At 37.7% G+C, this 16,847-nt stretch overlaps 1 protein-coding gene across 1 annotated transcript in view; it reads right to left on the bottom strand.

Moving 5' to 3' along the window:
- spns2 (SPNS lysolipid transporter 2, sphingosine-1-phosphate) overlaps positions 1-13,065 on the bottom strand; it is a 99,390-nt gene extending 86,325 nt beyond the window's left edge. The window contains 1 exon segment of the mRNA XM_020930209.2: positions 12,649-13,065. Within this exon segment, the coding sequence (XP_020785868.2) occupies positions 12,649-12,880 (232 nt within the window). The 5' untranslated portion in view covers positions 12,881-13,065.
- Positions 13,066-16,847: the final 3,782 nt, after the last annotated feature.

The following is a 16,847-nucleotide window of genomic DNA, read 5'->3' as shown; positions in this document are numbered from 1 at the left end:
GTATATTTTTGTTTGCTCAAACTACGAAAGTGTTCAAAATAAACTTCTGTGTCTTTTCAGCAGGTCTCACACAATAATAAGAAATACTTATATTTTTCAGTCCTTTCCAAAAATGTAGTGGAGTATAAAGTACAGGTACCTACTCATAAATATAGTGAAGTTTAAAAAAAAAAAAAAAAATCAGTTTAAAGTGTACTTCAGTAAAGTACAGATACATATACATAAATACGGTATTTTACTTTGTTACATTCCACCACTTACACTTACAGGTACAACAGGATTTTTGTAATATGAAACAGCATACTTCATTTGTTGCAGGAGACATTAATCTAAGTAATTTCTGCTTTTGCAATTTGAAAATTGCACCAACCGAAATTACAATTTTGATTATTTTGTGATGTACTGTACAGCCCTACCCAGTGCAAATGTCTGACCTACTTCATTAAGATTAGAAGCCTGTCTATTAATACTAAAGAATGTTCAGATGGTATTAATCTTTGTTTATATATTACATCTTAGCAACCGCTGACACATCTCTCTGGAATTCAACCCCATGTGAACGACTTAAGGTAAATACCAACACTGCCCATGATGACTGTACGTGCCTTTTGACCCTGGCCATTCATTTACATTTATTTAAGCCTTTGTGACAGGTCAGGCCCTCATACAGTATGTCTAGACCTGTCTATAATTACTACACTGACTTATCGTTCAATATATGAAAACGGCAACAATATTTTTTCAGGGTCAATATTTATATGTGCATTTTCTTTTGCACTGGTTCTTTTTTGGCTAAATGATAAGATTTCAGTTGTAAAAGGTTGAATTAATAACTTCTATGATTCATTACAAATGAAAAATAAATATTAAAGTGTTTCATTCTGCTGTTTATTTATTGCAGCACATGATCCTGTACATTCAAAATAGTTTTTGTGGTTTAAATCTGCTAAATCTGTCTCAATATTATCGTTTATCTTCTATACTTTCTTCAGTATATCTTCAAATTTGTCATAGTACTCTCGTATGACCTCTGTCCACCCAGCAAACCGGGTAATGAAATCCTGTTGCAGTCTCATCTGGCCCGGACAGCGTGAAAGATACCCACAAATCAAATAAGAAGTGCAGGTGATGAAACATTGAGCGGTGTATCAGGCAAGATTACATAATAAATGTCTTTTTTTTTTTTTATGTATATGTTTTGAATATATCTCTAAGTATCAAGACTATGTTGTGCTTGCTTAAAGGTGTGCTACGTAACTTTTCTGGTAGAGGGTCCGCTGGGTGCCTGCCTGTCTCCATGAAGATGCTGTTGTTTTGTCTGAAATGTTCTGGTATGGCATTAAAAGTATCCATCTTGCATCAACTCAATAACACGGGATTTACTGAGTAGGTCTCTTCACAGATCTGACATGTAACTTGGCCCTGTGGTGTCACATGCTCTATCCATAAGTGTAATGCCATACTATGGAAAATTTAAAGCAGTGTCTCCGTGGAAAGAAGCGCTGATGATGGACTGTCCACCAGAAAAGTTACATAGTGCACCTTAAAATTTTAAACTGTTCAAAACAAAGTAACTCTAAATCCACGGTCATGACTATTTACTACAGGCCTACACCATATATCGAATCGAAATTTGAGTTTGTGCTATTATAAAATAGCGAAAGCTGGAATTCTTTAGATAGAATCTCATCTGGAAACCACAAAATATCCTGTCTTTTTATTGAAATTTTTTCTACCTGTGGTACCTGTGGCGTCTATAAACTGTTCTGAAATTCGTGGGATTCTTGTATTCGTTTATGAGTTTATCAGCTCATATTTTATTTTGGACGCTCCTGGAGCTGTCTCTGAACAGACTTCAACTTTTACAACATGTATTTAAAGGTGCACTATGTAACTTTTTGTCTGGGGGTCCGTCACCTGCTTGTTTCTATGCATATGTCATTGCTCTGACATTAAACAGCTCTTAAACAGCCCTCTTATATTTATTAAATTGCAGGTGGTTTTATAGCTCAAAAATACCTAGAAAAACAGACACCGTGACTGTAAACGAGGTTGCCTTTCTACAGATCCGACCTGTAACTTCGGTTTGGCTTTCCCACCATGACGACAGAAAGCTTTAATACCATACTGTGAAACATTCCAGACAAAGCAATAACATCTCCAACCGAGTAAAGCATTTGACGGACCCTGCACCAGAAAAGTTACACAATGCACCTTTAAAAATATGTAATTGTGGAATAGATTACACTTTCCTCGGGGCAGCTTTTCCAATATTAGCCACAGATATCCTAGAGGAAGGCTAATATGGCCGTTTGAAGCATGCAGCAGTCATCTTTCGCACACGCAGGTCAATATGAGATCTGCGACCCCTCTCAAGAACAACTTGTTAATGTGTCTGAGAAAAATCCAATCTCAGCGTGTCCCCAGACATTACAGTTTCATCTGTTGTGGTCAAATCCTGCTGCGTTTGATCAATATTCAGCGTCCCGGCATCTCTGAGACTTTCATTGCTCCTGATATTATGTGCTTGTGGTAATGTGCGGTGTGTATTGGGCCTGTATTCGTATTTCGATTTAGATGTGATTGGACAGAAGGTGGTAAGCAATGAGATATATACAAGAAAAACGTGTTGGCCAATTTGCACAAGTTATGAATTATAATCACAGTCAAAGCCACTTATTCTAGGTAAAAGAGTTGGCAAAAGTATTCAAATCAGACAATAATCAAAACAAAAACTAGTATTGAAACTAGATACTCATTTGAGCAGGTATCTATACTAAAAAAAATCACATTCACAGGACAGAAATGAACCTTTACTGAACAGTTTTAGAAGGATGTTGAGCTGTATACAACATGTATGAATAAGTATAAGAGCATATAGACTAGTGTACTACCATCACAACTAGCATGCTAACAGGGCACCACCTGGACGACTGAGGGATTACACAGATATAAGACTGTAAGAAGATATAAACAAAAGTATTACAATTTAATGCTGAAAATAACTGATAACTGAAATGAAATAATAATTGTCTCAGAATCATTGTATTTTAAACGGTATTCGTCTGTTCCTTAGTATCGAAATTGAGTTTGAAACTTCAGTATCGTGTCAATACTAGTACGTAATAATTATAGTTTTTCTCTGCTTAATTCTAGTTTATGTCTAGTATATGTTTAAATACTTATTCATCTTGATTTCTAGTGTTCTTTTACTTTGTATTGCAACACTGAAATATCCCCACTGTGGGACAGATAAAGGTTTTCTCTTGCCCATCTGTAGCGTGGTGGTTTGTGTTAGTTTGTGTATTGGAACTGCTTTGAATAAATAATTTGCTTGATTTGTGTTGATAGTATGACAGGTGGAATTTAGGGAGTGAAGGAATATTGATTTTTCCTTTCACTTTTCAAAAACTCTAAATATTTCCACTCAACCTAGAACCCCTTGTACCAAGAGGTTGCTACACACTTCAACACATACAACTCATTTAAGCGATAAGCAGAATATAGACATGTGCGTGTCAGGATATTTAAAGGAGCTGTACACATTTTTTCATCTAATAAAGTAAAATGTGTATTGCTCCATTAGAGATACATGGTAAAAGCTGCTCTTAGTGTCAAAATGAGACTGCTAAACCTACTTAAGTGTGCTTTTATAGTCCACAAACCAGGAAGAAAGGCTGGTGCACTGTTAGCATGCTAGTTGGGATGGCAAATCTCCACTCTGGCTTTTAAAAGTTGTGAAATGCACTAAACTTACTACAGTGAATATTTAGGAAAACAAAGTATCCATTAGGAAAGATGAGGAGTAAGTTTCGGTCACTGTTAACTGTTTAAAAAAAAAACGGGTCCAATTTTTCATATAAAGGACAGTAAAGACAGTAAAGGTTTGTATTTTTACTTTTTTACATTTATAGCTTGAATTCTATATGCTGTTTTGCTTTTTTTCTTAAGCAAATAAAACCCTATGCAGCCAGTCCTTGTGTTAAGTGTTGATACAAAGTGGTGGACAGTGGTTATCAGAGAACCACTCAACTTCCCAAGCCAAAGTTCAGAAACGCTCCAGGGCTAATGTCTTTATTTAGCACAAGTCACTCATCAGGCTCCTGCAGGTACACAGATAAGAACAGGTTGGTCCATTTGAATAATAATGCAGGCAGTCTATGTGGAAACTGCCACTCAGCGCCGATCAGTTTGAGCTAAGTACACTGGGGTAAAATTATCTCATGCATCTGTCGGCATTCTGGCTTTGTTGATTGATTTAGGAAGTTAGTAGCTGAAGATACTGTACGTACTCTATTATCAGCTGTGAAAAAGAAACTTAAGACATGTGACTGACCTGACTGACAATAAAGTTGAAAATCTACAGAAGGAACTTTTTTATTTTTACAAAACATGACTATATTTTCTGAAATTTTGAAGTGGTGATTTTAATTGTCATCTGCCATCAAGTGCCTCTGATCAATTTCATTTCTCTCCAGAGACAAGGTCAGGAATCGGCCAGTCAGCGAAGAGCTGTGAAGTCATGTCTGGGCTCCTTTTGTGGTACAGTAAACAAAGCGGTCAAGATGGATATAGATGAAGCCATACATTCTGTGTTGGCAACGACTCCCGAGTTTGTTGAATTTTATCAAGGGGAAAGACGTTATTGCCCTTCTTCCTACGGGATTTGGCCCATTACTTACGTCACAACCAAATAGCAACAATTAGTTAAATAAAAAAGGTACCCGCCTACTGTCGAGTGAATGAATCCTAATGTTTCCACGAAGTGAAACCAGCCTATGAATCAGTCACTGGGACAAAAACATAACTCAAATTTTGTGTGGTGCTTGTACTTAGGAAATATTTTGTTATTATTAGATTAGAGATTTTATTATTTTGATAAATTGTATTACGTTATCTTTGTGTAGCTGTGTACATCATTTTCGGCTGTGTGTAATTATCCTGTTTGGTCCTGGTTTGACCTTTCAGACGTTTGGTTTTGTTCTGGTCCTTATTTAGTCCCGGTTCAGTCCTGGTCTACTACTGGTCTACTGTTTAGTTTCTGGATTAAGTTCTTGATTAGCCCCTGTTTTGATGTGGTGGTGTGTAAGATTGACACCTGTTTTCAGTTATCTATCGCCGCTGAGGCAAATCCTTTAACATACAACTTTTCTTTTGGGGGGGTGTTCACATACTAGTAAATTTCCCAAAGCATGTCCAATCATATAAGGGTCAGAGGGTGAACTGAGCTGCAAGGGAAGTGTCTGGCCCGTGGTTAAATCTGTAGTCACCACATTAAAGCGCTCTCATTGGTCCAAAGACGAAACTTGTTCTAAATCCAGGCTCTACTATTACAGGCGCTGGCTAAAGCAGAGCTAAGGAACACACAGACTGTTTGACTTACAGTAGTGGGAGGTGTGTGCCAGGACTCACTGTGGGAAAGAGGTCTAGAAAGTGCACTTTAATATCATTGTTACTACGGCTACACAATATATTGAAAAAATATTAATATCGCAATATTGGCTGATGCAATAACCAGTATAGCAAGGAAATAAATATATATCTCTAATCAGGCCCGTCGACAGAAATTTCAGGGTCCGGGGCAAGAAGCCTCAAATGGGCCCCCCTCTAATATAAATTAATAAAATGAAGGTCCAATTCTGGGCCCCTACAGACCCCCGTCTACCCCTGTCGCTAATAAAGGACTAAATTTTACAGTTTTTTGAAAGTAAAATGAACAAAAAAACAGATTTTTAAAAATGATTTTCTATACCAAGTCCTAAATTACATTTGTGTGGGTCTTAGTTTAGCTTCTGTTTTTATTTATAGTTTTTTATAGTAAATGAAATAAATGAATGATTTAAATGAATATATTGTATAAAAAGTATATTAAAATATCAGAAAACTTTTATTATGTATTGGTTATTTAAATCCCCATCAGCATCTCTTGCAGGGGGTATTTTAAATTTCATCTGTTACCACTTATAATTAAATATTACAAAACTATTACATTTTTACACCAATCTTTTCCTCATATTGTCCACCTTAATTTTCACTTCTTAACATCTGCTGTATGATGTAGAGATTTCCCTGTCAGAGCGGTAAATAGAAGTCACAGCACCAGCGCGTCAAGTGAGGTTTTGGCTAATTTGGAGCAGTTCAAACCATGTGGAAAAGACTATAAAGAAAATTGCATCAGGCTTTGCCAACACTTAGAACTGCTGTTTGGAGACCCTTTCATGGGCATATTGTAAAAGTGGTGGAATAAGCCTGACGTACAGTATCTTACGTAATATTCTAGAGAGAATGAGAAAAACATCTTTGGATTTTTGTGAACATAAAAGAACTCCTTCCTCCTTATATGCCCATTTTGTTTAACAGTAAATCGCTTTTTGACTGTTAAATGTTCTGTTGTTTTAGTAGTAGTAGAATTTGGATTTGGTCCTAGAATTGGCAGCGTCCCATTCGCACTTACAGGCGCTATTACTCAATGTAATGTTCCTGGAGATCCAAGCTGAACCTCTGTATTGATTGTTAGCGGTCAGGAAAATTAGAATGTCTCCCTTTGTCAAAAGCTTTAAAATGACCCCCAATGCAGTTCTGTTCATATAATTTATCAAATTGTAGATCAATACTGGGCTGGGCTCTATGACAAAAACATTAATTGTTTCTCATGTTGCTCAATCACAATTTGATTCAATTTGATCTTAATCATAAACAATATAAACTTTTAATCATTGCATTTAAACAACAAATTGCACCCGGAGGAAGGCCGTACCCAAGGCCAAAATGTTTCTTAAAGGGCCCATTTGACACTATTTCTTATCTATGTTATAATGTTGTTTTCTCATCACAAACATACATATACATACACATCAGTGTATACACATGCCTTGGGACATTCCTATGAATAAAAGCCATCCTAGTGGAAATACTGTAATAGAGTTTGTGTTGTTAAAGGTCCTGTATTACAACAAAATGACTCTTGAGAGCTTTAAGCCATGTTATAATGCTGTTATCTCAACACAAACATACCTGGAGCTGTGTTTTGTTTCATTCACACATGTTTAACACACAAACATGTGATTATACAGGCTGAATTCTTCTCTCCAACTGAAAACACTATGTTCCACCTTGTAATGTCATGTGATAATACAAGAGGTGCTCCACTGTGTTTTTAAACAAACACTTCACTAGAATCATTTGGATGATTTTAACCCAAGAATTGCCCATGTCTACTAAACAAATGGTAAAAGGAGCCACTGAAAACGGCCACTACATGACATCACAGGGTGGAACAGAGCATTTTGAGCTTTGGAGATTTAGACAGACTAATAATAAAGGGTTACTCAAACGTGTGTGAATAAAACAAAACACAACTCCAGGTAACAGCATTATAACACAGTTTAAAGCTCACAAGAGTCATTTTGTTGTAATATAAGACCTTTAACAACACAAACTCTATTACAGTATTTCCACTAGGATGGCTTTTATGTGCAGGAATGTCCCAAGGCATGTGTATACACTGATAAAAATTAACTACTACAGGCACTGGACCCAGCTATCGCACATTAATCTGCATAGCCTGTCTGACTGGACCGATCTGCTCTCAGATACTCACATCTCCACTGACACCCTGACAGAGCTCTTGTCTTATAAGAGGATTACCACTCCACACTTCATCTACGGCTATATGCAAAAAGCCAAAAGTTCACATGTGCAGGATTTTAACAGGTGTCCAATAGGAAATGATCCTGTTTTTAAGGAGGGGGGATTCAGGGGGCAGTGACAGCTTGACTAAGACATGTTAAGTTGGGCTAATCTGTAGTAACAACCCTAATATTGTTGTCAACCAGATTACAGTAAAATGGGGAGCACTGGCTTTATGCACGCAAGGGGTGGTTACTGGAGTAACTTAAGCCAAAAGACTACTTAAAAGTTCAGACACTCTTTAATTTACTAATGCACATAAATTTTAGAACTATAAGAAATATATTTGGAAATAGTTTATAAATTCTACTTTGCTGACTTGCTCGTGAGTTTCAGTTTCCTGTTATATGATGCCATTTTGAAGACAGTTGGCCATTCAAAAGACATTTTGTTTTGAATTCTTAACTTTTATTATAACTGTCCCAACTTTACATCATTAAAACACAGCTTTTTGCTATTTTACTTCATACTATAATGATGGAAACTGTTGTCAGAATAGTGCTTATTTTAACATGATTGTTTTTGTAGTGTCTCTATTTAGTGCTTATTGTGTGCTAAGAAAAAAAGAAGAAAAAACCCCTAATCCCCTTCTTTATTATAAGCTGCAATGGAGCTCTGACTGTCTGCGGTGAGACTACATGAGACCAGCGCCAGGACTTAAGGTTTCAAAGCCACCACAAATTAAATTACAAACACAGTGGACCTCTAAATCTCATAGCTTTAAATGGAAGAGGAGTGGGTACAGGTCAACTCACTGGCCCTGGAGGTCAGACAGAGTGTAAGTGTAAAATATATGACCTCCCCAATATGGCTGCCGCCTGTCACCCTATGAGGTCAATTCAATATATGTTACCCAGTAGTATTTTGACTCTTTTGGACACTTTATTTTAATGTTTTAAGGTTCGCATGTGTACTAGGAATGATTGTATGCCTATAAATCAATAAGGTTGAGGATCAGGTAGGGCATCTGATGTAAAATCTAGGCCACGTTTATATATATAATCATGACAATGTTATTTGGAGATATGTGATATGATATGAGGATGTGGTATTTAAAGGTGCACTGTGTAACTTCTTGGTTGGGAGTCTGTCACCTGCTTTTTTCTATGGATATATTATTGGTCTGCCTAGAATGTTCCACAGTATGACAATAAATACATCTATCTGTAACAAATTTGTCAAAACAATTTTGACTGTGTGTGGGGTTGCCTCTCCTCAGATCTGACCTGTAACTCAGTCCTGGTCCATATAGAGAAAAGCATGTGGCAAATCCTCAACCAGAAAAATTACACAATGCACCTTTAAATTGAGTTTGACAAGATGGGAGTAATGTAAATTTTCATTGTCTTAACTGTCAAATTTTTGCCCCTATAATCTAAAAAATGCTGATACAAATAACCACACAGAAGGAACTAAATTTAATTTGATGTCAGTGCTTTTTGGCAATAATAATCCAAAAATGTTATTAAATAAATGACTAAAAATATAGATAAACCTAGAGGAAACACTGCAGACCTATAGCAAGAACACCCAGACACTGCCTGTTTCTATGTCTGCGTTAGTCATAAAACTACGGTGGGCTTGTGAGAGACCACCGAGGGTCAGACCCCAACAGCTGTGGCTCAAACACAGTGGAGCTGTCAGTCACACCCCTCTACACTTCTCAGCTCAACAGTGCTCCTCTCACACTTGGAGATACACCATGAGGAAATGTGTGAAGAAAATATCAGTTCTTCTTTCTTAGAGGAGTATTAAAGGGGATTTCCTGCTCTTTCCTTGAGTTTATGTCAGTGGATACGAGGAATTACATGCAGAAATACACTAACGGAGTGAAGACCTCCTAGATCAACATTATCAATTACATCAGTATTAACTTCCCTCAATCATCGCAGCTGGTTTTACTGTGTTTTTTCCTTTATTCATTGCCATGTACGACTTGAATATAAATATAACATAGCAGTTTTTGCCAGTTATGAAAATAATGGTTTAAAGCTGTCACATTTAAGGGGCCTTTCTACCATTACAGGAAAAGTACTTTACTTTAAAGATCCTTTCACTACAAGCCCTCACATACACAAACACAGGAAACAAGGTGGGCGAGGTGCCTTGCCCAAAGACGAGCCAGCAATAGAGAGGGGATTGTGAGTACGATTTGATTCACAATTTATGTTATAATTGTTCAACTTTCAGATCTGAAAGAGTGAATCTGAACTGATTAACTAATACAAGAATCTCATGCATTTTGAAAAAGTTTGTGGAGGTTTAAAGTAAGGATGTACCGATCCAGTATCGGCTTCCAAATATTGGTTCAGCAGATATATTATTTGAACAAATATACTGATGTGATATGATTATTTACTGGTTGTGGTTGGTCCAGAATGTTTCAGAAATCAGAATGTTTGAACTTTTAGTTATAGTTGTAGTTTTGTGGTTACTCGAGGGATAAATAACAGATGTATAACATGTTTGGATCAATTTTGTCTTATTTTATTTTGTTTAAAGGAAATAAAATGCTGTTTTCAGTCTCTGCTCTGGTATCTACTGTATTAGTATCGGATATCGGCAGATACTTGAAGCTATAGTATCTAAATAATCCTTGTGATTTGCTAATTGTGACTATTCAAATTGTGATCTTAGTTTGAATGCGATATATCTTACAGCTGTAGTCTAATTCTCCTTTGTGTATACTATATTAAACAAAACTTAAATATCTTACTGAAACTCTCCCAATCCTCCTTCCATCAATAGCCCCCCACATCTCCACGGGTCACCCTGTGTCTCTGTGTGACAATGCTTTAGTGATCTGGACACTACAGTAAAGCTGGTGACACAAAGGTCTTTTGACATGCTCTGCTCTGCTCCTCTGTATACTGCACCAGACCCCTCACTCACCATCTCCCCACACCTCCCATTCACTCAGGGCGGTACCTCCTTTTCATTTGTGTTTTCTATGGCTATCCGCTCAAGCTCGTAACATGCAGCTCTGGAGACGTGCCATGATAACAAATTTTGAAGCACAACAGAGAAATATTGCAATAAACAATAATATCGAAACTACTTTATGACACTGACACAAAGCAACACAATCCCAGTAAACCTATTTTTAAACATACTGTTTCATTAAACAGGCTTAAGCTGCAACAAATACATAGCAGAATGAACCAAACATTTGCTACAGAAGTTATTTATTCAACCCTCTACACTTCAAATCTTACATTATTATATAAAAATGGCAAAAACCTCCCCGCTGTTGTACACGAGATACAAATTAAGCCACAAAATGTATATATATATATATATATATATATATATATATATATATATATATATATATATATATATATATATATATATATCGGTGTAGTACTACTTTGAATATTAAATCAGTTGTAAGAGGCTAATTAAACCTCAATGTAACATCTTTTGCCTTATCTTGGAGTATTTATAGGGAAGCCACGGTAAATTGCATGTTTTGTTGTTCTATCTCCAGATGTGCTGTAGTGGCTAATTACTGCAGTAGTGCCACTCACACAGCGGGACACACAGAAAAGCATTAAAAGCACAAAGTAACTCAGAGTGCTGGCGATGCGGGCGTATACATTATGAACTACATTAAAAGGTGCCAGGAATAGGTGTCTCTTCTCCCAGGTGGTTAGGTCCAATAGCTGCAGCAGCATACCCCCTCCCCAGCCCTCTCCAACCCGCTCCGACCTGCCATCCGTATTCATCTTAATTTGCTCATTTCTGAACTGAAAAGGCACTGCACACAGGAATCTCATCGCACCATATGACAGAGCAGGTGCACAACTGTATAATAAAAAAAGTGTAGATGTTTCCCTATTAGTACAAATAAGCAGGTTAATGAGTTAAATGACTGCAGATGTTATCCATTGGTAGACTGTAGAGCATGAAGGTACTAGGATTAAATATGCACATTTTATCAACAAATTCTCAGCATGGTTTTACCTCCCACTGCAACAAGCTACGCACACTGAACCAGGAGTGCTGAGAAAGGCAAGCTTTTAGTTACAATTTAACATCATTTTATGGTCTATTTCTCGGAAGTTAGAATACAAAATATGCAGTAACTTTTAAAATAATCAGAGCAAGCCAAAGGGAGAGCATGTTTTTGCTACATACATGCTACTACTGTATGAGCTGAAACTGCACTTTGCCCAGTGACACATCTCCAACAGACTTCCCTCCATTCTCAGTGCTGCAGCAGAGGCTTAACCCGTTCACTGCCACTTTACATTAGAAATAGACAAGTCTGCATAACAGAGATATTGCTCTTATTTAAGTAAAATATAAACTAAATGAACAGAGGCACGTACATGAGATTAAGCAATAAAGTGTATGATTATTTTAGTGCAGCCTTGTTATAGAATTTCACTGCAGCACTAAACTCTTTTCATCAGTCTATTCCACAGCTTTAGTTTTACAGTTTACACAGTGTAGTTTATGAGTATACGGCAGATCTGAGGCTGGAGTAAGGAGGCTTGGAGAGGATTAAAAGCACATGGCCTCATCCCAGCATCACACTCCAACAGCATGCAGCTCAACCAGTCTGTCACACTTGTGATCAGTACAGTCACAAGAAACTCACGATAAACAGATCAGGCTTGAGGCTATAGTATAAAGTAGCCTAGATAATAGATAGATGATAATTAATCACCCTGCACTATCTGCAGAAAGGAGCACACGGCGTTGTATTGATTTGGAAAACAGTGTGATTTAATCATACAGCCTTGTTCACTGTGAACATCTTGTGGTTAGACTGTCCACTGCGCTTAGGCAAAGCCATTGTTCCGCCCGTCTGCGCGGAGGTGCGCTGGTGGAAGCTCCTCAAGACCGCTCAAGCAATCAGTCCGTAAAAATCAACTTGAGTCCTATTACTATTAAAAAAAAATCTAAACCCCATCCAGTATGAGCTAGAGCTAAGAAAATGAGGAGACTTACCGGCCACAGTGTATCTGTCCATGTAATTGAGGATGTTCCCAAAGGTAAGGATCCCGGCAGCAGCAGCCGGTGAGCGGCACCGGAGCAGCGCGGCGTGGACCTTGTGTCCCGGTTTGCACGGGTGCAGGTCCGGGCTGGATTTGAGAGCCGGGCTCATGCTTCCAGACAGCGTGTGCACCTCGTCCGAACTGCTGCAGCCTTCAATCTCGCATCCATCGCTCTCCACGCACATATTCTTACACGAGAAATCCAGCGTAAAAAAGAGAAGCAAAAAACACCCGTAAAGAAAGAGGAGTGAGCGACACGAGTCGTGGTTCACTGAGGACAGCTCGTGGCGTGTTTATTTGACAAGTGTTGAAGCGCAGGAGCCGCTCTTTGGGAGATCATAATTCTATGGAGAAGAGTGCACTGACGGACAGGCGCTGCGCTCCTTAGTTTTTTGCCAATAGACAGAGCGCTATTAGTGTGGGTGGGCGGGGCTAGAGAGAGGCAGCCCCGCCCCCCTCCACCGGCAGCCAATCATGAAGCGCACCTGATCCTTCTGCAGATGCGGGAAATGTAAGACCGTGTACCGTGGAAGATGTTACATTAGAACAAGAAGGACAGGGGTGTAGGCGTGACCACTGGTAGATTTATTTATTTATTTATTTATTTATTTATTTATTTATTTATTTATTTACTTTGTACTTTGTTTAGTAATATTATTATCTCACCATTAAAATAACCCCACATCACACCATGACATTAAATAACAGTTTATTTTTATTCCATATTTTTATAGAGCTTGCATACTTCCCCTGCCGAATGTGCTTACTAATAATCTGTTTCCTCTTCCTGCTTGCCCTGCTTGCGCTCAGACGTGCCCTTCGATTAAGCTCGTCATTAGAACTGAAACAAGGCGTGATTTACATAATTAAGCACTTAATGGCCCATTACTCAGCATTAGTAATATGTTAATACATTCTAATTGACACCTCTGCAGTGCCTTTTTAACATAAATGTACAACCCCCTAAACTTTGCCATACATGGTCTTTTAGTCACATTTCCTATTTGTGTGTGGTCTGCCTTGCCATTTCTGCTGCATTAGTTGTAAATCAATATCCAGGCCTACTACTACTATATTACGTCAGCTTGGAGGAGCATAGAGAGAGATGAATCACATGCCTAGATATGTTTGACTATGGCATTCCTAGTGGTTAAACTATAAACCAAAAAAGAAAACATAGTACTTTAGATCTGAGAGATAAAAGTCATGCCCCTGGATCATATCTGTTCTTTCAGCAGTTTCTCATCAGCTATTCAAGACAGCAGTGGCCCCCTGTCACACTGTGCATAATGCTGTTTGTCATCCACACCACAAGGAATGTTCCACCACAAACAGAATACACACAGTTTCCATGAAAAAAGCATCTCCACTAGCTTTAGGACACACTTGGTCAAATATAATTGTAGCCTTTCATGTTGGGTTATTACATCCATGTTGTGCACTTATTAAAGGGACCATACTGCTCTATTTTCTGATCTCTGTTATGATCTTGTGTCCTCATCACAAACATATCAGGAGTTGTGTTTTGTTTCATTCACGTTTAACATGCAAATCCTGCATATTTAGGTTGAGTTCTTCTCTCAAACAGAAAACACTCCATTCAACCTTGTGATGTCATGTACTAATACACAAAGTGCTCCACCCACTGTGTTTTTAAACTCCATACGCCTTCACTAGAATCATTTAGATAATTTCAGGCCTTGAATTGCCAGTCTCTACTGAACAAAAGGTTAAAGGTAGCTGTTAACTTGAAAACTGCCGCTTAATGAAATCACAAGGTGGAACAGAGCATTTTGAGCTTTGAGAATGTAGACAGACTAATAACAAAGGGTTACTCAAACATTTGTGGTAATAACATGGCTTAAAGCTCACAAGAGTCAATTTTGTGTAATATAGGATTTAAGGTGCACTATACTACTTTTCTGATAGACTGCTACTTCCTTGTCTCCATGGAGATGTTCTTGCTTTGTCTAGATGTCCCACAGTATGGCATTGATTTAATTACAGGTGTTTTTATTACTTAAAAATACATACATTCTTCACATACCCATAGATCTGACCTGGCCTGCTTACTTCACCTGTAAGAGTTTTGTGTTGCATTTTTTGTATTAAAAGTGCTTTATAAATAAAGTTTGACTGATTGCTGATTGATCTCCAAATAGATAAGTTTAACACATATGGGACATAGGCAAAGCAATAACCTCTCCATGGAGACAAGCAAGCGAGCACTCCATTAGAAAAGTTACACACTGCGTCTTTAAAGGGGTTAAAATCATAAAAAAAAAAAAAAAAAAAAAAAAAAACTAGTTCATTTGCAATTAGGCAGAGTTTTTTCTCCCTTTCCAGACACATTTGCATTCCAATTAGTCAGTTTACAGGTGCTTTTCACAACTTTCAGGTAAATGTAGACAGCACACAAGCAGTCTTAAGAATTTAGCTTTCCACATGAGAAAACACAGTCCCTTTGAGGTGAGACTGTGATTAAAGAGGACATTAATGTGTGGAATTTCCAATTGAACCTAGAGAATACAGATGATATCTAAGCCATGAATGGTTGGACAGGTCCCATGTAGAGAGAGGATGAGGTGGGCTAAACCTTGGCACATGTTGCGGAGAAGGTTGGGTGCTTGCCTGGCTCCCAGCTCTTGGCTTGTGCTTGTGTTATCAGATCTACACTAAACATGAACTGCCTGATCTGCACCGTGGTTTTGTTTTAAACATTAGATTTAAAACTGATTAAATATTTGCACTGATTTGTTACACAACAGTATTTTCTTTACAATTGCTCCATATTTTAATTACCAGTAATACTTCAATACATTAATCAATCACATATTATGTATTGCCCTGCTGATTTGTATTCACTTCACAGGTTTCATGGCCAGATCATGTTTGTAAATGAGAATTAGGTTTCAAACATTTTACCTGGTTAAATGAAAGTTAAATAAAGTAAATATGTAGATGCTCTGACCCAGTTGTCTTCTAAATGTTGCTACACCTTCAAAGAATAACACAAATCCTAACATTACATTTTGTCCTTTAAAAGTGCATTATATAACTTTTTTGGTGGAAGGTCCAAAACCAAACCAAATCCAAAGCCTGGAATGTTCCACAGTATGGCATTAAACATATCGGTCTAAATCATGGGTGAGCAAACTACGGCCCAGGGGCCATATGTGGCACTTTAGTCTTTTTAATCTGGCCCGCCGAACTTGAATAACAGTAAAAATAATAATTTTCAGTGTTTTAAAAGTCATTTCAATAAATAGTAAATACAGTGGGACTTGAAAGATAGATATTTTGATGTAATACTTTGTAATGGTTTTCAGTGATGGGATATTTCAATAACATGGGGTATCTTTTCTACACATCCCTTGTTATTTTTTCTCTTATGAGGTAGATTACCAAAAAACTCCATCCATGTGCTCCTGGTCCCTCTGTCAATTTTTAGAACCCTTTGTGGCCCACGAGTCAGAAAGTTTGCCCACCCCTGCTCTAAATGTAGATAAGTAGGCAAAATCTGATGACGACAGCCCAAGTTACAGGTCAGATCTGTGTGTGTTTTTATGTGTGTATGTTTTATTTAAGAGTAAAAATCACCTGTAACTGAATAAATCTGAATATGTTTAATGCAATATTGTTGACTAGAACATTCCAGGTAACGCAAAAGCATATCCATGGTGACAAGCAAGTGATCAATTCCCATTTGAGAAGTTACATATTGCACCTTTAAACGAAAGAAAAAGGAAAATTCATAATGTTACATGATATCAGAGTATTACCGAAAGTGGTATTCCTGATAACCAAACAGCGGTCACTATGTTCCTCTCATAAACACAATCTAAAAACAGAGTAACAAAAACCACAAAAAGTGGCTTCTATTTAGATACAAAAAGGAATTGTACTGTTATGGTGATACAGGAAAAATAAAGAAAAGAGGCCTGATCTGTATAGCCTATTCAACACAGAGTTTAGGAGGGACCCTGGCCATGTCCCCCTATTCTGAGCCCCCCAGTGCCCCCACTACCCTGCTTTTTCTCTGGGATGCGTTTATATGCCAGTCATGCCTCCTGGTTGTTCTGTTTTTTGTTTTTTTTTTCTCTGTTGGACAAAACGTGGTGACTTGGTGGAGCTCCTGGAATTATTGTGCTA

The sequence above is a fragment of the Boleophthalmus pectinirostris genome, unplaced genomic scaffold (genome assembly GCF_026225935.1).
Source record: "Boleophthalmus pectinirostris isolate CB_2022bp ecotype Guang Dong unplaced genomic scaffold, ASM2622593v1 HiC_scaffold_12, whole genome shotgun sequence".
Taxonomy (NCBI): Eukaryota; Metazoa; Chordata; class Actinopteri; order Gobiiformes; family Gobiidae; genus Boleophthalmus; species Boleophthalmus pectinirostris.
The sequence above is the reverse complement of the archived record's forward strand: the minus strand, read 5'-3'. Positions and strand labels throughout refer to the sequence as shown.